This window comes from Nelumbo lutea, chromosome 5 (assembly GCF_056320005.1).
Source record: "Nelumbo lutea isolate HS-2025 chromosome 5, American lotus-T2T, whole genome shotgun sequence".
Classification (NCBI taxonomy): Eukaryota; Viridiplantae; Streptophyta; class Magnoliopsida; order Proteales; family Nelumbonaceae; genus Nelumbo; species Nelumbo lutea.
In genome coordinates this window covers 77,817,050-77,841,418 of record NC_142688.1, presented here as the reverse complement: position 1 = coordinate 77,841,418, position 24,369 = coordinate 77,817,050, and the positions used below count along the sequence as shown (strand labels likewise).

General features: G+C 39.9%; 1 protein-coding gene across 1 annotated transcript in view; it reads left to right on the top strand.

The window, feature by feature from the left end:
- Positions 1-14,606, top strand: part of LOC148853006 (CLP protease regulatory subunit CLPX3, mitochondrial-like) — a 44,969-nt gene extending 30,363 nt beyond the window's left edge. The window contains exons 8-15 of the mRNA XM_088944833.1: positions 5,312-5,368; positions 6,791-6,861; positions 6,973-7,072; positions 7,242-7,346; positions 13,096-13,158; positions 13,253-13,375; positions 13,590-13,739; positions 14,362-14,606. Coding sequence (XP_088800959.1) covers positions 5,312-5,368; positions 6,791-6,861; positions 6,973-7,072; positions 7,242-7,346; positions 13,096-13,158; positions 13,253-13,375; positions 13,590-13,739; positions 14,362-14,436 — 744 coding nt within the window. The 3' untranslated portion in view covers positions 14,437-14,606. The remainder of the gene's footprint in view (positions 1-5,311; positions 5,369-6,790; positions 6,862-6,972; positions 7,073-7,241; positions 7,347-13,095; positions 13,159-13,252; positions 13,376-13,589; positions 13,740-14,361) is intronic.
- Positions 14,607-24,369: the final 9,763 nt, after the last annotated feature.

Below are 24,369 nucleotides of genomic sequence, written 5' to 3'. Positions count from 1 at the left end.
GGTGGCATAGGAAAAGGGGAAGGACTATGTGGAGAGGTTTGAGGGCTGCAGTATGTTGGACAATATGGGAAGAAAGAAACCTCAGGATATTCTCAGCGGCTGAGCGAGGGGTGGAAGAACTAAAGGCTATCATTTATTTTAGGGCTGTACAGTGGCTGAAATCTTTTCAACTATTCACAGGTTACACAGTGGATGGCATGTTGAGGAAGTGGGGTGAAATAGCAAAGTGCATACAGACCAAGTCAGTAATGAGTGTGTCATCAGGGATTGGGGGTGTCTTTAGGGATGAGAATGGGGTCATTTTTGCCTTGTTCTCAGGCCCAATTGGAGTGGGTGACTCCCTTAGAGCTGAGATCTTTGTAGTTATGGAAGGAGTCCGGAAAGCCAAGGAGATGAACATCAGAAAACTCTTAATTGAAGGGGATTCGGAGGTGGTGATAGGGTGGCTGAAGGCAGACAGCAATGGCTTATGGAGGTACAGTAATCAGAGGAGGAAATTTGAGTGGCTGGTGCGGGAGATGGAAGTTAAAATGTGCTGGGTCAAAAGATCAGCCAATTCTCTAGCTGATGGTTTAGCTAAACAAAGGGCAAAAAGGATTCAATGTTTTGGGCTAAGTTGTAAATTTTTGTCTCTACCTATTCTTTTGTTTTCTTGATTGTACTTGGAAGATAAGTGTATTTGTCTTCCTTATGTAACCTCTTTGGTGAATTAATGAAATTGTTATTGTTAAAAAAAAAAAAAAAAGATCCTGCCAGGTTAGAACATTGGAGAAGTGCAGTGAAGGGGGAACAAGTAGAAGAACCAGCAGGGGACACCAACCAAATTGTCCAAAACGAGGTCATCCACCAACCATATTTTAGACTCTCTTAACCCTCTCCTCAACCCCAAATCCCAAGAATTTTCATTTCCATAAACAAAGGAGATTACTCTTCCTTTGTTTAGGGAGATGGCATAAATTGATGGTAATCTATCTTTAAGAGAGGTATCCCTGAACCAGACATCTTCCTAGAACATATACTTTATTCCCTACACAAGCATCAAATCTGATATATGGAAGGAAAGGTGACAAGATGTTGTGTATTGCTTTCTAAGGAGAAGACTATGTCACCCCATAGTTGAGACCAGCATCCAAACCATTGTCTGCCAAGCCATGGATACTTACAATCACTTTATGCCACAGTTTATCTTGTCCCAGAGGTAATCTTCATAACCACTTTCCCAACAATGCTAGGTTCCTTAGTCTGATATTTCCTATACCTAGGCCCTCATCATCCCTACTTCTAGCCACTATCTCCCATTTCACCAATTACCTTTCTTTGTGTCCCTAGGCTCCCATAGGAACTCCATTATTTTGTCTAATAGATTGACCACTCTAGCAAGGATTCTGAAGGTATATAAGAAATAGACTAGAAAGTTAGTCAAGGTTGACTTGATCAAGGTTACCCCTAAGGAGATGTAATTTCTCTTCCACCTTGCAAGCCTCTTTGAGAATCTTTCCAGTACTAGGTACCATAAGCTTTCAAAGTCCCTCCACCGCAAAAAAAAAAAAAAAATGATAACCCCAAGTAAAGTAACAACCAGTCCCCTATCTCACAACCCAACAACCTAGCAAGGTTTTCCATCTCTTCTCCCTCTTTATTAACTCTTGATACACAACTCTTACCCCGGTTTCTTTTGGGATTAGAGATCCTTGAAAAATGGGTTACCACCCTCTCCAAATTGATCATTTCCTCCCTCTCCCCTTCCCAAAAAGCGACAAGGTCAACTACAAGCCTAAATGTGTAACCACCACACCTTCCCTCCCAATTCTCCAACCTTTAATGAGATTATTCGCATCGGCCTTTGATGTCAAATCACTTAGGATATCAACTACTATAGTGAAGAGGAAACGGGAAAGAGGATCTCCTTATTGGAGGCCCCTTCTAGTAGGAAAAAAATCCCTAACTACTCCATTAACCAAGATAGAGTAGTGAAAAGAGGATATGCAACCCTTTATCCATTTATACCATCTCACTCCAGAACCCCTTTGTTTTAAGATTTCTAGTAAGAACTCCCAGTCCACAAAGTCATAGGCTTTTTCCAAATCCAACTTACGTACCAAGCCTTCTTCCTTTTTCTTCTTCTTGTAATCTACACACTCATTAGCAATAAGGATTTGATCAATTATTTGTACATGCTTCCCACTAGGCTTATGGTCCTAAAATCAATCCTTGGTTGGATTGCACCCTCCTTAGGAATTAAAGCAATAAACGTCACCTTAGCTCCTAAGTTAAATTTACCCCTCTCAAAAAATTCAGCACCAACAATCTCCCAACAATCTTGATAAAAAGCTGTCATTAAGCCATCTGAACTTGGAGCTTTGGACCTCTCCATTGAGAAAATGGCTTCCTTTACCTCCCAGACTTCAAAGTTTATCTTCAAAGCATCCATTAACTCCCTAGGTCCGCTCCTCCAAACAAAGTCTTCTAAGCTCTCTCTCACTGTATCCGTGCCATCATAAATGGCTTTGAAGTGGTCCGGCTAGTGCTATATCCTCTTCCTTGGTTAAAACTTGTCCATTCCATTCTAACTGGGAAACAATATTTCTCCTTTTTCTACCATTTTCTACCAAGTGGAAGAAACTTGTGTTGTTGTCACCTTCATTTATCCATCTACACCTGGATTTCTGTCTCCAGTTAACTTCCTCTTTTCTCAAGTTTTCTTTCTTCCTATCCTGTGTGCAATCCAATCTTATCTTTCCTCTACTCTGCCAAAAACCTCCTTTTTCCAACTTTTGATCCTAGCCTTCAGCCTTTGTAGCTTCATCTAGAATCTATATCCCTTCCATGTAAACTCCACTTGATCCTCTTCCCACCACTCTTTCACTTTGACTGTGAATTCAAGATGCAGTAACCACATGTTCTTAGGATAGTCTCATCTGGCATGTTTCTTGCAACAGATGGGTGCCTCTGGCATGTTTCTTGCAACAGATGGGTGCCTCTTGGAAGTTTGAGTAGGTAAATTTTGCTTGTAACAACAGCAGCTCTCTAAGCTCATTAGAATTCATAAACTGATTGAATTTTCTCATGCTTGAGGTAATCCTGTGGCTAGGGTTGTTTGTTTCATGTAAGAATCTAATCACATTAAAATCTCCTTCCAAGCACCAAGGACCCTGCCAATGACCTGTAATTGCTGTTAATTCCTCCCACAAACCCTCTCTCTCCCTATAAGAACTAAGAAGTAGGCTTGTGCACATTAGTTAGAATTCAGATGAATCCATCTTCTTGGGCAACCTATCTTTTTTTTTTTTTTTTTTTTTTATCAATAACAAAGGATTTCATTAATCAATAAAAAGAGTAAAAAGAGTACAAAGGGAGGAGATAACCTCTCTTATCTCCCCCAAACAAGAAAAAATAGAAAGATTACAATTGAGCCCAAAACAAATTCCTCCTATTCATCCCTTGCTTTGCTAGCTCTTCAGCAAGGGAGTTAGCACATCTCCTAACCCAAACCATCTTAACTTCCATGTCTTTTATCAGCCATTGGAATTTCTTCTTCTCATCATTGTACATCCACAAACCATTTTTATCTCCTTTCAGCCATTCTACCACCAGCTTGGAGTCTCCTTCGATGATCAACTTCCTTGACTATAAGTCCTTAGCTCTCTGAACACCTTCTATAGCCGCCAGAATCTCAGATCTAAGAGAATTACCCTCTTCAATTGGGCCTGAAAACATAGCAATTATAATCCCATTCTCATCCCTAAAAGCACCCCCAATACCTAAAGGCCCTTAGTTGCCAATACTACTCCCATCAAAATTCATTTTGTAAAAACCACTTGGGGGAGGGGACCAAACTGGAGCTGAAACCTCCTGAGCCAGGGCTGAAAAGGAAATTTCTTTCCACTTTCTTGACAGATCATCTAGAGAGTAAAATATTTAATCCAATGGAAGACCCTGAGGCAAACACCTCCTGAATAGTTTCCTTGTTCCTCTCCTTTCTTGAAAATAATTTGGAATTCCTTTCTTTCCATATAGTCCATATAACTGCAACCCTTACACAACACCACATTATTCTTCCCCTTTTCTTTGGCAGCCTGAAGAAAGGAGCAAATAGACTTTTCACATCTCATGGTAGGGCCCACCTGCTTCCAAACAAAGAAGAAAACCATTCCAATAAACCTTTAACAAAAGAGCAAGAGATCAATATATGATAGCAATTCTCACCATCAACCTTACAAAGACAACACCAGTAAGGAGACGGACAGCTCTTTGGTATTCTTTCCAAGTAGGCTTCCCAGCAAAAACAACCAACCCATGATGGACACATCAGTATTCCATACTCATGGGGCCTATATGGGGCCCACGAGTGACTTAATCATATCCATGAGTTTCCTATTTGAGACATTATAATCAGTTCATTTGACGTCATAATGTGGTCATACCTCCATCACCTTACCTCTTTTCCAGGAAAAGACAGATAAAGATAATAAAAGCAAACGAGAAATAGAGGGAGAGAGAGTCAGAGGAGGCAAGAATAAAAACCAGTCCACCATTAGCCTTGCTAATGCTAAAACCAGCAGAAGAGAATCTCTTTGGTACTACAAGGCAAGAGTAAAATCCAGCAGACCAGATGGGTCAAGAGATACACAGTACATGCATAACAATTGATACACTAATCCCAGTACTTCTAAACCAAACCTCCTAAATCACTTATCCTAACCCATCTCACCAGTATCCCTGCTAATGCTAAAAACCCATTAGAGTAACCATTTGGACTAATTTGTGTATGTTTTTGGTAGAGTATCCTTGAACAAAGACATTCCAGGTTGTAGGTCACTTATCCTAACCCATCTTACCAGTATCCCTGCTAATGCTAAAAACCCATTAGAGTAACTATTTGGACGAATTTGTGTATATTTTTGGTAGAGTATCCTTGAACAAAGACATTCCAGGTTGTAGGTCACACAATTTCATTTGTTATTGCTCTTTTTTTCTTGCCTTACCTATTTCAACAAATGAACTTAGTGAGCTTAACCAAGTCCAGAATACACACTTTGATAATATTTATGGTTTTACAGGAAGTGTAGTATCTATTTTTTTAGTAAGCTTATTTTCTAATCCTTCACATTTTTGTCATCTTATGCTGCTGCAGTCACTTTGCTAATTTAATTCTTTCTACATGCCTTTTCATTTTGACAAATCTAATTGCTCTTTAGACTATAGTCCCATGTGGTATGTGTTTTCCTTTCAAAATGCGGAAAATAAGTTTTGAAACCATCAAATGATCACTGTTGGTTGTCTAAATGCGGAGCTTTTTCTTCTTGTCTAGATAGTGAATGTTCCTGAGAAAGGCGCTAGGAAGCATCCTCGTGGTGACAACATTCAGGTATACTAGATTTAAAATATGCTTCCTTAGTTTTCTAAGCATATAGTTCATTATTTAAATTTAAATATTTCCATCTAATGGTGTATACAGATGAATGAAATAGTGACTCTTATAACTAAGCTTCCCAATCTAGATATTGTTCATTATATATTGTAATGATATTTCTTGGTGCATTTGCAACTGGGTGCTATGATTGATCCCATTTATGTCAAGCCATTCACCATCATTGCTCTTATTCATCTGAAGGAGGAAATCCCTTTTTTGACATCCATTTGGTAAAGTATCACTAAATTTGGAATGAGAAAGTTGAGACAAGTTCCATTGCCTCTGAGACTTACCCATATTTTAAGAGAGGTTGTGATTTTGATTATGAGAAGGGGGATCTAGGGAACTATATGTAGTAGTAGATGATCTTGCAAAATTGGGGCCCTATTTGGATTCTTTGTGTAGTGATCGGACCAGCCTGTGTAATCCTTGAGAAACTTTTATTGTTTTTGTTCTGCTGTTCATCATCTCATGTACTCTATCTTTTAATGCAATAGAAGTTATCTTTCTATACAGAATCTCATTGTACAAAGGTCTGTAAATGGTTTTTCTTTAGTGAATATAATACTTTACCTTAAGGCCATTACCCAATGTTGATCCCAGCTATCAGGGTCTTGGGAGGGTAGACTTGGTGCGGTCCTAACCTTTGGCATTTATGCACAAAGTGGCTGCCTCAAACTCTGATCCGTGTTCCTAGACTTGCCAGCCTGAGATTCCATTATACCTGTTAATGGCCCTTCAGTGAATATAATACTTTACCTTACCTTTTCATTCATAGTTCTTATCTTACCTACAGAGTTCCTAGAAAAGAGAATAGCATAGACTTCAGAGTATCACCCAACACATATGTCAATGTAGCATATCAGTTAATTGTTCAAGTATCCATCCACACAATCAGAGGTGATTTCTCTTAGTTTTCATATTGGCATGTATTGCAAGTCTGTGCATTGTATATAGGTGTGCAACTGTTACTAGCTTCATTTTCTAATCCTGGCTTCTAGTTTCAAGTTTATATGCCTTTTGGATGTCTTAGCATTTTATATTGAGAAAACACAAGTAGTTCCTTAAATTGAGTTTGACTTAGGCTATGTGGTCATTCACTAACCTACGTGATTCTCAGTGATGATTCCTTTCTTTGTTCAATTACAGAAGATTTTTATAAAGAAGATATTGTGTGGAAAAGAAAGATGAGGTGTATAGTAGACTAGAGCTTCTGTTTAATTGTTTTGGTAGTTTCACTTTCACTTGATCCATAAAATTGTGGGAAATTGAAAGATTGAGCATTTTTTTTTTCTCTTTGATGCTTTTAAATTCGTCATTTGCACCCAAGCTATTAGTAAGTGAAATTCATTTCTAATATAATTTGAGAATTGGCAGATAGATACAAAAGATATCCTTTTCATATGCGGTGGAGCCTTTGTCGATTTAGAAAAGACTATTTCAGAAAGGTACTGCTGCTTGTCATTTTGCTTGTTGGCAGTATTCCTTAACTTTTTTTATTGTGGTTGTTTAGAATGCAGCTTCAAGGAAGTTTAAAATGTTTCAATTGCTTTTACCAGACGACAAGATTCTTCTATTGGCTTTGGAGCACCAGTTCGTGCAAATATGAGAACAGGTGGACTAACTAATGCTGCAGTGACATCATCCTTACTGGAATCGGTGAGAACCAAGATTGTTTGAGGCCAAAGGGATAGGATCTGTTAAATTATAATATTGTAAATAAACATATTAAGTTTCTTAGGTAGTGTTCCTTGAATGTTAAATAATAGCTATTGCAGAATTTCCTTTCTAACTGTGCAAATTCTAACCTGATTTTTTGCATTTGCAGGTTGAAAGTGCAGATCTTATTGCATATGGCCTCATACCAGAATTTATTGGCCGCTTTCCAATTCTAGTTAGTTTGTCAGCTCTAAATGAAGGCCAACTTGTTCAGGTGATTCCCTTTTCTTTTCCTGTAAATGTGTGTACAAGTCAACGTTCATTGGATGATTGGGTAGAGGCTAGGCATGGCCAGATGTAATATCAAAAGTTTCGTTAAGTTAGTGAGCTCAGGCTGTGGGTGTTCTGAGTATTGAATCAAACATTAGTATAAGAAAAAAAGGAAGAATAAGAAAAGAGGACTCATATATAAAAGTTTAACTTAATCTTAGTTTCAACTGATCTGTGCATCTCATATTATTGTCAATGAAACATTAGATTTCAAATACAAAACAACTTTCTGAAAACTGTTTATACTTACAACGCATATGTGTAAGTTGTTAGATTCACCTTTTTAATATGTTATGAATCCTGATTCATGATATTCATTACTGACCTTCTCCGGTTATAAAAGAACAACAATTTATTTATTTTTCTTCTGATGGGTAGTAATATGATTTTATTGATATTAGAAAAAAGAAATGGTTTTTATACAAAGAGAAGATTTCCCTAGCTGGAGTGCAACTTCACTGGGTTGGGTCGGGTTGAGGGTTGACCCAGGCCCAACTCTATGACTTGAACCTGCGGTCAAGCTCACATTTACCAACCCAGGCCCAACCTGAGCTTAACCCAACACAGATCGGGCCCGGCAAGCTTGGTTGGGCCTGGGCAGGTGGATTAGGTTTGAAAGGACTTTTTAACATGATTTGTACGTTCACCTTTTATTATGTTTTATAGCTCAATTTAAGAGTATAGTTGATTGAAAATATACAACAATGCCATGCCATTGGTAAATGCATATATACAATATTTTATACATATATACATATATAATTAGAAAAAGATGTTTTATATAAATAAAATGCATCATATGTGCGTAACTATACATGCTTGTGCATGGATGTGAGATTAGACCAGTCATATACATCTTGTAAATAATTATGCTCTAGGGTTTATATGATGGCATAAAAAGCAAAGGTGAGGTGAAAGACATTAGTAGAGTCTTCTCCTTTGATAAAATGACTTAGTTCACTCAAACTCTCAATTTACAATTGTTGAATCTCAGACTTGCCTCTTTCAGAATGTGAAAAGGGAAATGGAAAAAAAAAAAAGAAAATCTCCACAAGGAAATTCTAAATTTTTCTGTCAGATTGGGCAATCAATATTTACTTTGCTTTGGAACTGGAGACAAGGTGTTAGAAAAAAGGTGTGAGAAATCAGCAGAAAAGAGAAAAGAAGTAGAAGATGGCGGCAAATAGGGTTTAGAGATAAAACTGTCAAATGAATTCTCTCTTCCCTAATCCCTTTTCATTAAACATAATTTGCAACTTTTGGTATTTATAGAGAGGCCCTTAATTGGGCGATTAACTTAATTAAGCATAACATAAAAAAGGCCCATAGTTAAGAAGGTCCATTAATAACATAAACAAATAAAAGCAGCCTATGGGCCATTTGACCCATTCTCTCTACAATCTGAATTGTGGTTGCTGCAACTTTCCCAAAATAAAATTGTTTAAGAAACAATATTAAAGAAAAGAGAAATTCTTGGGATCCCATAATGACTTAAGCAAATTGAATTTAGAAAGTGGATAAGTGGATTATGGATAACTGATTCTACATATCAATTAATGTCCTATGCATATGCATTGAGGAGGTCTGAGGTCAGATCTACTGTTAAATTTGATGATTCTATATTATGCTTCTTGGGATTAGTATTCCTCTCCTAACTAGAAGCACTTGTTGGAGTGATAGAAGTAAGATTGGATTTATGTGGAGCATTGACCGTTTCAACAGCTTTGGCCCTGGATCTTGTATAATATGATGTCTTGCTAGTCGTGCTATTTCTAATAAACTTGTCAATATAACAGGCAACCGACTTGTAATGGACATTTTTTTTTGATAAATAACAGAAATCATTTCATTAATCATAAGCAAACACCAAGCTGTTAAAAACAATGGGGCAGTGGGCGAAGAAAGATAACAGCTTCCAACAACAGAAGCCTCATAATAATGAAAAGAGGAAAAATAATTATTACAAATTACAGCCCAATCCTGGCCAACCCCATTCAAGAGCAAGGTTTAAAATGTCGATCCCAGTGGAAAGGTCTGTCATCCAAATACAAGAAACATGTCAGAAATGTCGGAAATATCGTACGGAAGTATTGTAAAATTTATAGACATGGCAGAAACATTGTAAAATATACAAAATATAGAATGATATTTTATGAAATGATAAAAGAAACATAGGCACACCTTTTTAAATTATTATCTTGTTTCAAATCATTAAACAAAGCTAAGAAACTAAAGTTATAGACAAAAAGAACACATTCTGAAGTTGCCCTGTAAACCTTAAGATTTAGAACTTCATGATAGAATGAGTTAAGGAAAAATTTTAACTCGTAGAAAATGTAAATGGTTGTAATAGATCAACCAAATAATCTATTACACGAACAAAAAACCAATATTTAACTTCATGTTTGAAATGAATATTGAGCTAACCCAAGTGGTAATCATGTAAGTTAGGTAGACAATAACATTGTTAGTTCACGCACCTACAATATTGTCCCCAACTTATGTTATAATACTATCTCTTGGACTCCACGTAGTATTGGTAGTGTTAACTGGTGAATATATTGACTCTAGAAAAATTTCATGTTGCTACCCATTCAAGTGGAAATGGAAATATGTCGTAGAAACTATTTCTTGTACTCCACATAGTGCTGATAGTGTTTATTGGGGAAACGTTGATTTCAGTAAAATTTCGTGTTGCTACCCATGGAAATGGAAATATGTCGTGGAAATATTAGGGAAATTAGGGACATTTTAAAGTTCAAGAGAGTCTTCCAACCTCAGCTCTTGCCAAATAGTCTTCCAACATATTAGCATTCCTAGGAACCCAGTTGAATGGGTTGCTCAAATTGGTACCTAGAGAGCGAGCTAATCTCACCATAAGCTTGAATTTCCATGGAATCTGATTCTGAGATCTCATCCAGCCTATAATTGTTTGGCAGTCATCTTCCACTTCCACATTCATTAGGCCCTACATCATTGCTATTTTAGGCCTTGAATTAGGGCCATCTAGAAACCAGTTTGATCCAAATAACTGACAATTATATTGCCCTGGTGGTCCGTAACAACTCCCATTCTAGACATCCCCAGATTACCCAAACAGCACCCATCAAACACCCCCCTGCCGTGGACCATTGCATCACCCTGCTCTCAATATCATAAGATTTACTCCATGAAATTCTTCACAAAACAGTGTCCAATGCACAGCTCCTATCATTGTGAGGTCAATCAATTGCAATTCCTCAACCTGGTTGTGTTTTTCTTCAAATATCCTAGTATTTCTTTCACTCCACAGGGCCCCCATAAGACTGCTCCATGCACACATTGCCACAAAAGTTTTTTGCCTCCGAGTCTGATTTGAACATTTGGAGTAGGCCCATTCCTCCTCGGGTTGGTAGTTTTTGCTGGGAAACTTTCTTGGAAAGATTTAACACAAATGACCTATTTTAGAAAAAGAGACCCAACTCTTGTTTACTTCCTAATAGATGTACTCTTTGTAAAGCTGATGGGGAAACTGGTTACCACCTTATGGTTACTTGTTCGGTTGCTAAGTCTGTTTGGGAGTGTGTTTTTTCCCTTTTTAGGTGTGTGTGGATATCCCCTGGGAGTGTCCAAAGCTTGTTCTCTCCTTACAGATGGCCGAAGAAGAGAGGGAAGACTATGTGGAGAAGCATTAGAGCTGCATGTGTTGGTCTCTATGGGAAGAAAGAAACTCACGAATATTTTCAGATATGGAAAGAACCATTGAAAACTTATTAGATCTAATTCTGTTAAGGGTGGCACATTGGTTGAAAACTATGGAATTGTTCTCAGATTATTCTGTGGCTGATTTGGTAAGAACTTGGAAGGAGATAGCTTCCTCTTCCCTCTGTAAGAGGACCTGTAGTCCTTCGTGGTCTCCCCTCCTTCTGGATTCATAAAACTGAATTTTGATGGTAGCTGTTTAAGGAACCCAGGGCCTTCTAGGATTGGGGGTGTGTTCAGGAATGAGGAGGGGGCTATCATTGCTATGTTCTCAAGCCCAATTGGGGAAGGAGACTCTTTTAGGTCTGAGATTCTTGCAGCCCTAGAAGGTATCCAAAAAGCAAGGGAGTTGAAAATCAGATGTCTGGTCTTTGAAGGTGACTCGGAGGTGGTGATTAGGTGGTTAAAGGAGGGAGACAGCAGTTTGTGGAGTTATAATGAGAAGAATAAATTCAAATGGCTGAGTAGGGATATTGTGGTTCATTACAACTGGGTGAAGAGGACTGCTAATTCTTTTGCTAATGGGTTAGTAAAGCAAGGGGTGAATAGGGAATTGATTTTTTGGGCTAATTTCTTACTTTTTTCCATTGTATTCTTTTGGTGTGGAGTTAAGTCTTTTTACCTCCCCTTTGTACCTTAAGCTTCACATAGTTTTATATCTTTAATGAAGTTTCTTGTTATTGATCAAAAAAAAAAAAAAAACAAATCTACCATTTCATGAGGCACCATCCATTCTCTTCCAACCAATGGAAAAAAATGATGCCACACCTGAAACGCATAGAGCAATTAAAAAATGAGATGGTTGGTGTTTCCCCCATTCTTCAGGCAAAAGACACATACATGAGTAGAAACAGACCAATTCTTCCACTTCCATTGGAGTGTTTCATATGTATTTACGATTTGGGCTAGATGACAGCTGTTTAGAGGGAAAAGATGGGCCACATTTAAAAGGAGTAATGTTTGGAAAAATGATGCTCAAGTAAAACTTCCATTGACGGTTGAAACCCACACCCTCTCATCCATACCTGAAGGGATCAAATTAACATCTTGGAGTATATTAACCAAGGGAATCAGCTTGTTTGTTTCAAAGTCTCTCAAAGATCTTCTCAAACCTGAAACCCAAACCAGCCCTGTCCCATCAAGGCTAACCATTTTGGCAATGGGTTTGTTCTTGGCATTGGCTAAATTGTAAATTGTAGGGAAAGATTGGTAAAAAGGAGAACTTCCCCACCAAATATCCCAAAATTTCACTCCTTGTCCAGATATTGCATTGTATCTTATGTGTTGCAACTTGCAAGAAGGTAGGAAGTAAAGTCAAACTTGCTTTTCACGGGCTTCTTGCATTGGCATTTCTAGCCAGTCCTTAATCCCACCCATCAGGCTGCACCCAATAATCCCCTTCTTTAGTGAAGCTCCAAAGCCATTTATTTACGCAGCAGAGCCTTGTTTTTGTCTTGTTTACCATACCTATTCCTAACCAACAAGCTTCTTTAGATTTGCACACCTCTGATCACTTAAAGAGATTACTTTTGATACTACCTGGGTCCCACAGAAAATCCCTAATTAACTTCTCATCATCTCAATTTTCTGCACTACTTTCTCAATTTTCTGTATAAGGTGGATTTGATTAGGTAACTCCTCTCCCTTCCTAAATATATAGTTATTTTTTCCATGTAGCTAACCCTTTGATAAATATATCACCCACTCCCAAAAAGACACATCCCTAGGATTTCCTCCCAAGGGTAATCCTAAATACTTGATAGGCCAGTCTCGAATTTCACACCCCAAGATAGCTGCACAATCCTCCACCTCAGACCTCTCCATCCGGATACTCACCAAACTACATTTGTCTGAATTCACTCTCTCCACTGCATTTGGATTGTTGATGATGATTTTCTTCTAATCTTTGTGGGAAACTAACAGAAATTTTATGTTGTGATTTTCTAAAATAGGTCCTGAAGGAGCCCAAAAATGCTCTCGGTAAACAGTACAAAAAAATGTTTAGCATGAACAATGTAAGTGTTCCTTTTTATTCCTTTTTCATTATCTTTACATCTTCTAGCTGTTGAAATGATCTATGTATAGTTTGTGACTCATAGTTCATTTCAGGTGAAGCTACATTTTACAGACAACGCACTAAGACTGATTGCAAAGAAAGCAATGGCTAAAAGTACTGGAGCACGAGGTTTGAGAGCCATATTGGAAAGCATTCTTACTGAAGCCATGTATGAGGTGTGTCTGGACCTCCACTCTTATTCAACTTCTATACACAGACACCATGTTTAACATGTGGGTTAGATCCATGAGGTTGAAGTCACGCCGCCATTTTTACTTTAAATTATTTGCTGAATATTCTGACAGAAAGCATGATAGACAGGCAAATTGTGTTTGATGCCATAACCTTCCCTAATTTAATCATCTTGTTGCACCCATCACCCATCCTCAGATTCCAGATGTCAAGACAGGAAATGATAGAGTTGATGCTGTTGTGATTGATGAGGAGGCAGTTGGATCAGTGGATGCACCAGGGCTTGGAGCAAAAATTCTTAGAGGAGATGGCGCTTTGGAGCGATACCTTTCTGAAACAAAGTCAGAGGTATGTTTTCTTGGATGTTCTCTTATGCCCCTTCATTCAGGTACCGTCTTCCCCTACTGTGCTCCTATGATACCCAGATACCTGTGCAAAGTGTGCTGTATCATGTCAGATGCTTCAATTTTCAGTGTAAATTCTGCATCTGGTACCGTGTCCTTGCTCTATCTGGGTAACGTAGCTGACTTGCCCCTAAGTTAAAGTTGGAACTTGTTTGTAATTAACCACTTTCCTTACTGATGACCCTGTATCCATAGTCTATATATCATTTCTGGGTGGATACTAATTGCAAAATAATTTATCAAAAAAAAATGATGGATAAAATGGTTATAATAGACTTTTGGTTAGTTGATTATTACAAATTGTGATCTCTTTTATTTATCAAGTCCTCTGCATGAGAGCTGAGAGGACAGTAACCGTTATATAAGTTAAAAAATTAGTTATCTCTTTAACACTCACTTGGAGAGGTCTCGAAACTGCTCAACGCTTTATTCCTGCTTGATGAGAAGCTCCTTTTTTCTAGTTTACTTTTTTTTCTCTTTAGTTGATTTTTGTTGGCAAGTCACCTAGGTTCTGTTGGCAATCAACTAATCTTGGATTTGACTGATCTATGCTTCTCTGTTTGAAGGGGAACGGTGAGGTAGCTGAGGGGGAGATAGAGGGAGAATCAGAGGTATCATCATCAAGAGCCATGAGCATGTAGGTTTCTACCAACGAAGTTTTTAACTTGTAAAATGTCTCTGATATATTTATCAATTGAAATTGATGTAATCAGCTATTGTAAAGCAGCAAAGCTTCTTTTCCAATAGGGCTTGGGAGGTGTAAAAGGAAGATTGTAAAATTGCTAATTTAAGCATAGTTTCTTGTACAAAACATTTTTAATTTTGGGGAAGGCTAATTTACACAACATATTTGCTCCAATTCAATAAGTGATCTTTCCCTTTGGATTTTCTAGCACTAGCATATTGATACGTGCACGTGCATGCATGCACTAGGCGCACAGCAGCCGAAGACCCGGTCAAAATGGATAGCAGCAGAAGACCCGGTCATGTTAGCTCTTAGTTGGGATAAGCCTTAGCCATTCAGTTTTAATTCTGTTAGAATAGATAAGTCTTCAATTCTGTTCCTAGATAAGTGCATTTTGTTTCCTAGATAAGTGCATCAAATAAGTCTTCAATAAGCTCCTAAGATTAAGGGGTAGTAGTTCCTATTTCTACTCCCAGTTTGTAGTACAATAAGACTATAAATATAACCTGAATGAATGGAGTTGGCATTGGCTTTTCTACAAACAAATCTCTCTCTCTCTCTCTCTCTCTCTCTCTCTCTCTCTTCTCCTTATTCTAGATCCTTCTCCCTCTTGTTAGATAACTTGAGCGTATCATTGGTATCAGAGCCGGTTCGACCATCGACACTCGTAGAAAGACTAACGTGGAGTTCCTCAATGAGGTCAATGAAACCTTAGCGCGACATGAGTCGAGCATCGACCAAGTGAATACTGTCTTACAAGAAGTGTTAACCGAACTCCAAGTCCTTCGAGCCTCACGAACCACTCCCAATACTACTCCCGAGACCAACCCCTTCGCCCATGAAGAATCCTCACATCCCCATACTTCCAGTTCAAGCTCCACCCATGACCATCCTCATCAACACGTCAAACTGTCATTCCCAAAATTTAACGGGGATGATCTGAGCGGTTGGATTTATAAGGCGGAACAGTATTTTGAATTTCAAAATATTATTCCGAACCAATAGGTGTAGCTAGCTTCCTTCCATTTGGAAGGCATCGCCTTACAGTGGCACAGGTGGTTGACCAAGCATCATGGACCGCTCACATGGGAAGAACTCTCCAAAGCGATGTTACAACGGTTTGGCCCCACCGACTACGAGGACCCATCAGAGGCGTTAACCCACCTGAAGTAAACCACCACGGTGACGGCTTATCAAGAAGCCTTCGAGAGGCTTTCTCACCGAGTTGACAGCCTGCCCGTTGGCTATTTCATTGTAGGACTTCGTGATGACGTTCGTTTAGATGTGAAGATCAAGTAGCCTCGAACCTTGATAGAGGCGATTGGAGTGGCCCGGTTAATTGAGGAACGAAATCACTTACAGCGGAGAGCTAGTCAGTCGGTTCAATCCCCATCAGCCATGACAACCCAGAAGGCGTCACCCAACCCCATGGCCGGTGTACTTGGGCCTCCACCAGGCTCGCACGTGAACCAGGTTTCCAGTGCTCCTTCCCCAACATTCCGACAACTCACCAACCAGGAGGCGCGAGAACGTCGTGAGAAGGGGCTGTGTTACTACTATGATGAGAAGTTCACCCCCGGCCACCGTTGTGCATGTCCACAACTGTTCATGATTGAGGATCCAGAACCGGCAGACGTGGAGACTGTCGAATCAGAGGAAGAAAACCAAAAGCCATCCCTGAAATCTCCTTCCATGCTATTGCAGGAGCTGAGCACCCGCAAACTATACGTGTTCTTGGGAAACTGAAAAACAAGAACGTGACCGTATTAATTGACGGCGGCAGCACCCACAACTTCATTGACCAAGCCATCGTCTCCAAGTTCGGGTTACCAGTGTACCGAGACAAGAGATTTCAAGTTATGGTGGCCAATCGTGAAAAGATCGAGTGCATGGGGCAGTGCCGAGCTCTCACCCTCACCATTCAAGGACACCTCGTTACTGCTGACTATTATGTTCTTCCCATCGCAGCATGCCAGTTGGTGTTGGGAGTACAGTGGCTAGAGACGCTTGGATCCGTTGAGATGGATTACAAACAACTAACCTTGACGTTCAAAAAGGAGGGACTCTCTTGCACCTTCCAAGGATTGGGACGAGCCAACATCGAAGCCTTAACCAACAAGGAATGCAATGGGTTACAAGGTACGTGATTTTTTTTTTCAAATAGTTCCTTCACATAGCAGCGGCCAATCAGGTTTTCTTCCACCCGAGATGGACCACCTCCTCACCGAATTTTCCTATGTGTTTGAGCCGCCCACAAGCCTGCCTCCTAAACGACCACATGACCACCGGATTGCACTGCTTCCTGCAAAGGACCGGTTAGTGTGAGGCCATATCGATACCCATATTACCAAAAGACCGAAATAGAGAAGATGGTGAAGGAGCTTTTGCAGACAGGGCTGATAAGACCAAGCAATAGCCCATTCTCATCGCCGGTTTTGCTAGTGAAGAAGGCTGATGGAGCTTGGCGGTTTTGCGTGGATTATCGAGCACTGAACGAAATCACTATTAAAAACAAGCATCCCATCCCCGTGATTGATGAATTATTAGATGGTCGGGATACCATCAGATTTGAGTGCAAGAAGAAGACATTCCTAAAACGACTTTCCGAACACATGAAGGGCATTATGAGTTCTTAGTGATGCCTTTCGGCTTGACGAATGCACCTGCAACTTTTCAAAGCCTCATGAATGACCTCTTCCACCCATACCTCCGGAAATTTATTTTGGTCTTCTTCGACGACATTCTGGTTTATTCTAAATCATGGGAAGACCACCTATCTCATTTGAGAGTTGTTCTAACTGTATTATCCTCTAACAAATTATTTGCAAAAATGTCAAAATGTCAATTTGGTGTTTCGCAGGTCGAATACTTGGGTCATGTGATTTTAGAACAAGGCGTGCTCGTTGATCCAGCCAAAATACAAGTTGTTCTCGCATGGCCTACACCGGCATCAGCAAAGGGGATCCGTGGCTTCCTCGGGTTAGTAGGATATTATCGGAAGTTCATCCGCGACTTTGGAAGCATTGAAACTCCCTTAACCCGACTGTTGACCAAAGGAGGATTCCAATGGAACGAAGCAGCAGAGCTGGCATTTCAGAAGTTGAAGAAGGCGCTCACTTTACCGCCAATCCTACGTCTACCAGATTTCTCCCAACAGTTTGTGATTGAATGCGATGCGAGTGGAACTGGGATTAACGCCTTCCTCATCCAGCAAGACCGACCGGTGGCCTACTTCAGTGAGGCATTGAAAGGTTCAGCCTTGGCATTATCCACCTATGAGAAGGAGATGTTAGCTATTGTCAAAGCCGTTAAAAAATGGCGCTCATATCTGCTTGGGAAACCATTCACAGTCCACACCGACCAAAAAAGCCTTAAATATTTACTCGAGCAGAGGATAACTACACCGGCACAAATGCCGTGACTGCCAAAGATACTGGGCTACGACTATGAGATCGAGTATAAAAAAGGGGTTGAGAACCAATGTACGGATTCCTTGTCACGTATGGCTGAATTTCAGTTTCTTTCCATCTCTATACCACATGTAGACTGGTGGCCGACGCTACAGGAAGAGGTCAAACAAGACACCTTTTATGGGGAATTGATGAAAAGGCGACCCCCCCACAAGTTGCTACAACGGGATGGGGTATGGTTCAAGGGGGACAAGATTTATTTGAGCCCCGCCTCCACCTTGATTTCAAAGGTGGTGGCGGACTGCCACTCATCCCCTATTGGGGGACACTTTGGGTTTCATAAGACCCTCTCTCGCATCAAGCACAACTTCCTTTGGCCCCACATGCGTCGGACGGTGAAGGAGTTCTTGCAGCAATGTGACGTATGTCAACGCTTCAAAACAGATTGCATGAAGCCAACGGGATTGCTTTAGCCATTACCAATTCCTACTCAAATGTGGACAGACATCTCCATGGACTTTATCGAAGGATTGCCTCCCTCCAATGGGTACACAGTTATCATGGTAATTGTGTTAGACAGTTTTTGTATGCCCTTAGCTTCAATCCGATTTGATGTACTTTTGTTATTTAGTGGAAATAATTTAAAGTGCATGTTTGATTCATGTTGTTTGGTATAATTCTGTGTAAGACCCTAAAACTAGACACTTATAGAGACTCGTGTTAGTTTTAAATGTTCATAGCCATTGGATAAGTCTGGGGAGATTTATCCTGCCAAGGCTGATACTGGTGTGCCACCAAATGTTGGGATGGCTTGTCTCGGCCACCAGGGTAAGACCCAAGGCACATGTAGCTTGAACCGGACCAGATTTCTAGTATTGCCCTGGACTTTGGAGACAGATGGGCAAAACTGAAAAGTTACACCTGACCCCTGGACTCGATTATGACACATCACTAGGTGTCGGATCGGGCTGCCTTTGATATGTCAATCAGTGAGATCCTTAGTGGGGGTCAAAACCTGGACATGATCATAGTGAGTGATCTGAGTGAGTGATCATAGTGACAGGATCAACCCCTTTATTGGACAATGGTAATGATCGGGAATGCACTCTCTCTGATGGAAACCAAACTGCCGACAGTTGATTTCAATTGTTGGAATTTTGTTTTGCAAAATTAATATATATATATATATATATATATATATGTACGGCTTCAAAATGTTTGCAAATGGTTTTAATTCTTGGGATCCATGTGAGTAGAGAGTGCGGCACTGTTCCTTGTAGCCGAGGGAGAGGTTTTCTCTTGTCGGACAGTGCTTGATCATTATGGGCTGAGAGGTTAAGTGTAAGACCATTTAGGATAATACCTGATGGGCTAATCTTGCACTTGCCCACAGTCCCTGGGTTTTTATAAGATGGTTTGGCCCAGGGACCACTTAATGTAAGTGTTGGGCCCATAGGGTCCATATGATGGGCTCAAGGGGGTCACTGAGTTTTTCAGTGAATTCGGCTGGGCCTTGTAATAAAGGTTGGGCCGAACCCATGTGGCTGGTGTGTAGATCAATGCTTGGGTCCCATGCCATACAAAGAAGCCCAACTGGGCAGTAGATTGGAAACTAGTTAAACACTGAACACTTAATGGGCCAAAAGCCCATTTTGAACTGGGCTGATATGATCACCTTTCATGGGGCGAATCTGAGATTAATGTTAGTAAAAGGATTGTGTCTTTAACCTTATCCACTATAGGAGAACAAATTTAAATTAGATTTGAATCTGGTAACCTCCTGATAAGATCAGGAGAAAACTAACTTAATCTGCAGATAGGATTAAGATTATCCCCAATCCAAATATTGATTTGGATTGGGATAACTCCCGATTAGGAGGTTTCTTAATCAAGAAGAAAGAGGAGAAACCCTAACAGAAATATCAGATTTCGAATTAGGGTTGGTATGTAAGATATACCTCATGCGAATTGAGATTTGATCTCACACAGACTCCAGAGAGAAGAGAGTTCAGCCATCTTCGTCCCTGGATTTCTCCTTTAGCAGCCGCCATTCCCTGTTGCAAGATTGGATATTTGCAGCACTAGGAAGTCAAGAAATCAGTTATTGACAATAGTCTTGCAAGAAAGACCAAAAGATTCGGTGTTCAAAGTTTTCAGAGGATTCTTGCGAAGGATCCAGTGTGTAGGACGCACCCTGCTGGTTCCATTCCATCCACAGCTGTGTCATCTTCAGCAGGAGCGGATCTTGGTTTCTTCTTTGGGCGTGAACACCAACTTTGGGAGATATTGTTTCTCTGGATCAGGTATAATCCTTCTTGTTTCCTTTTGGTTCATATCTAGTTTGATTATGGTTCAAGTAGAATCCTTGAATATTGTATTCTAAATTTAGGGAATATGATTCTCAATTGGAAGAAGGTAGGAAAATTTTTGAAATTCGCTCACCCATTCTGCACCCTTCATGGCGTCTATTAGATGGATCCTACCATTCTTTTAAATTGTGGATCAGTTAACAAAATATGCCCACTTCATTCCCTTAAAACACCCATTCACTGCCACCACAGTCGCGAAGGCATTTGTTGCCAACATTGTCCGCCTACACGGAGTACCAACATCCATTGTTAGCGACCGTGACAAGGTATTCATCAGCTCATTCTGGTAGACACTTTTTCAGATGCATGGGACGAAATTGTGTATGAGCTCAAGTTACCACCCCCAAACTGACGGACAAACCGAAGTTGTTGACCGAACGTTGGAGCAATATCTATGGTGCTTTGCAGGTGACTAGCCGCGAAAATGGTTAGAGTGGGTTCCTTGGGCAGAATGCAGCTACAACACCTCCACTCACTCTTCCACCAAAATGACACCCTTCGAAGCAGTCTACGAGATCCCACCCCTAGTCTCTTGACCTATGTACTGGGTACTGCTCGAGTAGGGGCAGTTGACGAATACTTGCGTGAGTGGGACATCATCCTATGCGAGCTACAACATAACCTCCAGGTAGCCCGGAACCAGATGAAATGTCAAGCGGACCAGCACCGACGAGAAGTCTCGTTCGTAGTAGGTGACTTCGTGTATGTGAAGCTACAGCCTTACTGGCAGACATCGATGGCGTTTCGGCATTCCATGAAGCTCACCCCACGTTATTTTGGGCCATACCCAATCATTGAGAAGATTGGTCCAGTAGCCTACCGCTTAGCCTTGCCCTCTGGCTCTCAAATCCACAATGTGTTTCATGTCAGTTTGCTGCGGAAGCACTTGAGACCCATCACCCCTACTTCCACTCAACTTCCTCCAATCTCGGATACTTCGACCATCCTACCCCAACCGGAAGCAATCCTGGATCGTCGTATTATTCACAAGGGCAAATACCGCCCAAAATCCGAAGTCTTGGTCAAATGGATTGGGGCGCCAGCTAAGGACGCAACTTGGGAGAATGATGGCGTTTCAGAAAATCTTATCTCGACTTCCTTGCGGACAAGGATCCTTCAGGGGGGGAGGAAATGATACGGGCATGTGCATGCATGCACTAGGCGCACAGCAGCCGAAGACCCGGTCAAAGTGGATAGCAGCAGAAGACCCAGTCATATTAGTTCTTAGTTGGGATAAGCCTTAGCCATTCAGTTTTAATTCTGTTAGAATAGATAAATCTTCAATTCTGTTCCTAGATAAATGCATTTTGTTTCCTAGATAAGTGTATTAGATAAGTCTTCAATTCTGTTCCTAGATAAGTGCATTTTGTTTCTTAGATAAGTGCATTTTGTTTTTCTGTTTATAAACTCCTAAGATTAAGGGGCAGTAGTTCCTATTTCTACTCCCAGTTTGTAGCACAATAAGGCTATAAATATAGCCTAAATGAATGGAGTTGACATTGGATTTTCTACAAATAAACTCTCTCTCACTCTTTTCTCCTTATTCTAGATCCTTCTCCCTCTTGTTAGATAACTTGAGCGTATCACATATGCTAATGACGTGGCTCTTTTGGCTCCTCCCACATTTTAATTTTCAATGCTGTGTAGTTACTGTCCATAGCCTCAGCTTAACCTACTCAAGTTTTCCTGCAGATACTGAATTTATTACGCGTGCTGTTTCACAGTACTAACTTGTCGTTTAGCAGGTGTCACTAACTTGCAGGAAGCTTACTTGACACAGGCATGAACAGTAATCAATTTTCTTGAATCTTATTCTTACAGAAGTTTTCAAAATATCACCATTGTCACCATCCTCATCATCTAAGCCTTCATAGTTTATATGAATATTATTCTGCCATTCATTCTGTTCAGTGCAATGTATACTGTTAATACCACGCACCAAAAAGAAGAAGAATGAAAACAAGAGCCGGAGGATGAAACGAGAACCTGTAGAATCAATGTTCACCAATCACCAGTAGTAGTAATAAGTGAAAAATGATGAGCAAAATTTCAGATATAAGTGGGCCTTTCAGATATGCAACAAAAATGCAGTGGAAGGATAATGGATACATATCTAATTGGTTTTCAGATTTCAAAAACCACGTAAGGCTTACAAAAGAAAAAAAAATATATTTAGCGGGCATTCGACCGCATGGTTTTGTTTTTGAAAACAAAAATTGTTTTTGCTAACGTTGCAGTTGTTTTTCATTTCAAAAACAAAACAATGTTGTTCAACACCCCTCAAAGTGTTAATACCTAAAAATAGAAAATTTGCTCCTTTTGTAACCATTTGAGGCTCCAAGATTAGTAAAAATTTTAGCTATATCTATATTTGACAGCCCGTAATGTCCACAGGGCTCTCCAGCCCTTCTTTGTTCACACCATAGTTCATACGAGCTCCATTGCAATATTAACAACATAATTAGTGTTAATATTTATAAATACAATTGATAATAACCAATTTTTAACATTCATTGACAAACTTCCACTAAGAAAAAAAATATTTAAAAGCTAAAACTCAGATTCCATGTGGCTATGACAAGAAATCGGAGCATGGTGTAGCAATTGAATTATTGTCCTCAAATTTATAGATCAGAGTTGAAATCTTCTTATTTGTAGCTTTTATGCTAAAAAAAGTCTAAGCAGAATTTGTCTTAACCAAGATCTATTGTCCATGTACAAACGTGTGAGCCTAGGTCTTGCCACGTGGAGAAGGGTGAAAGGGGAGGGTAAAGAGGGGGGGAATCAAAGAGAGAGGCTAGTTAATCATTAACCCATGGGGGAAGCGGGATCCATTGTTGGAAGTTGGAACTCCGATAGGAATAACCAGATGAAAATTGAAAACATGTGAAAAAAAGAAAACATAAACAACCAAGAACATGTTTTCTGTGTTTAAGGGTCAATTTGTTTTCAAGCAAGATTGACAGTTGCAGTGTCAACTTGAATTGCACTGAACCACCAAAGGTTATTATCGTGAAACAAAAAGAAATAATAACAAAGGTCCATTTGGTTTGTGGTCAGGATTGGAATTAGAATCAGAATGAGAATCCCAGGAATCAGAATTGGAATCACCTATTTCTGATGCCTATTTAGTTCAGACAGGAATCAGAATTGGATTCAATTGTTATTTGGTTCAACTAGAAATCCGCCAAAATTTCCAGTTTTGCCTCAATTAAAAGGAGTGGTTGATTTGAAAGAAGAAGAAGAAGAAGAGGGTGTGTTGAAAGAAGAGGAAGAATAAGAAGAAGAAATGGTGGTTGGTGGCAATCTTACCTTGTTGGAGATGGTGGTCGATAGCAGCTACTTGGATGGAGGAAGATATTGGAGGAAGCAAGGTTCAAAGTATTGACACCTATCGGCCAATACGTACCGTTCTGAGACCTCTCTGACACGCCCCTACAGTGGATGTATTAGGGGTCTGACTGGTTCAGGGGGTGAAAGAGCCCTAAACCAGCCCCCTAAATCGGTTTTGAAAAAAATAAAAAAAAAAAGGTATTGATATCGCCCGATACACCCCTACCGATGTATCGGAGGTATCGATATTTTGAACCTTAGGAGGAAGGTCTGAAGGAAATGTTCAGGACTTGGGTCGATTAGGGTTTGGAATGGATGGGGCATTTTTGTCAAAAAAATACAAAATTGAGAGGTTAGAATGGAACCACTCCCCCTGGGGGGGGGGGTGGTCGGGAATGGCCATTCCCCTATATGGGGGAATCCTATTACCATTCCCATTCCGATTGTTGACCATTCCAATTCTGATTCCAAGCAGCCATTCCTGCAAACGAAATGGACCCTAAAGAGGTGTTTGGTGCAGTGGTGTCATATTGCAGTTGCATTTTGAGTTGATCAAATATAAATTTGTGAGATACATGTTATCACATCGAGTGCCATTTCTACTAGAAAAGTGCAACTGCGATCATTGCTATTTATGGTTCAAAGTTCAAACATCAAACTTCATGTTTTAAGTAGAAATAAAAATTTATATCAATCAATTCAGAAACATTTTCAAAGCATTTTAGGTAAAAAATCTCTTATAAATACACGTTTGTATTGATCAAGCCAAAACAAAAC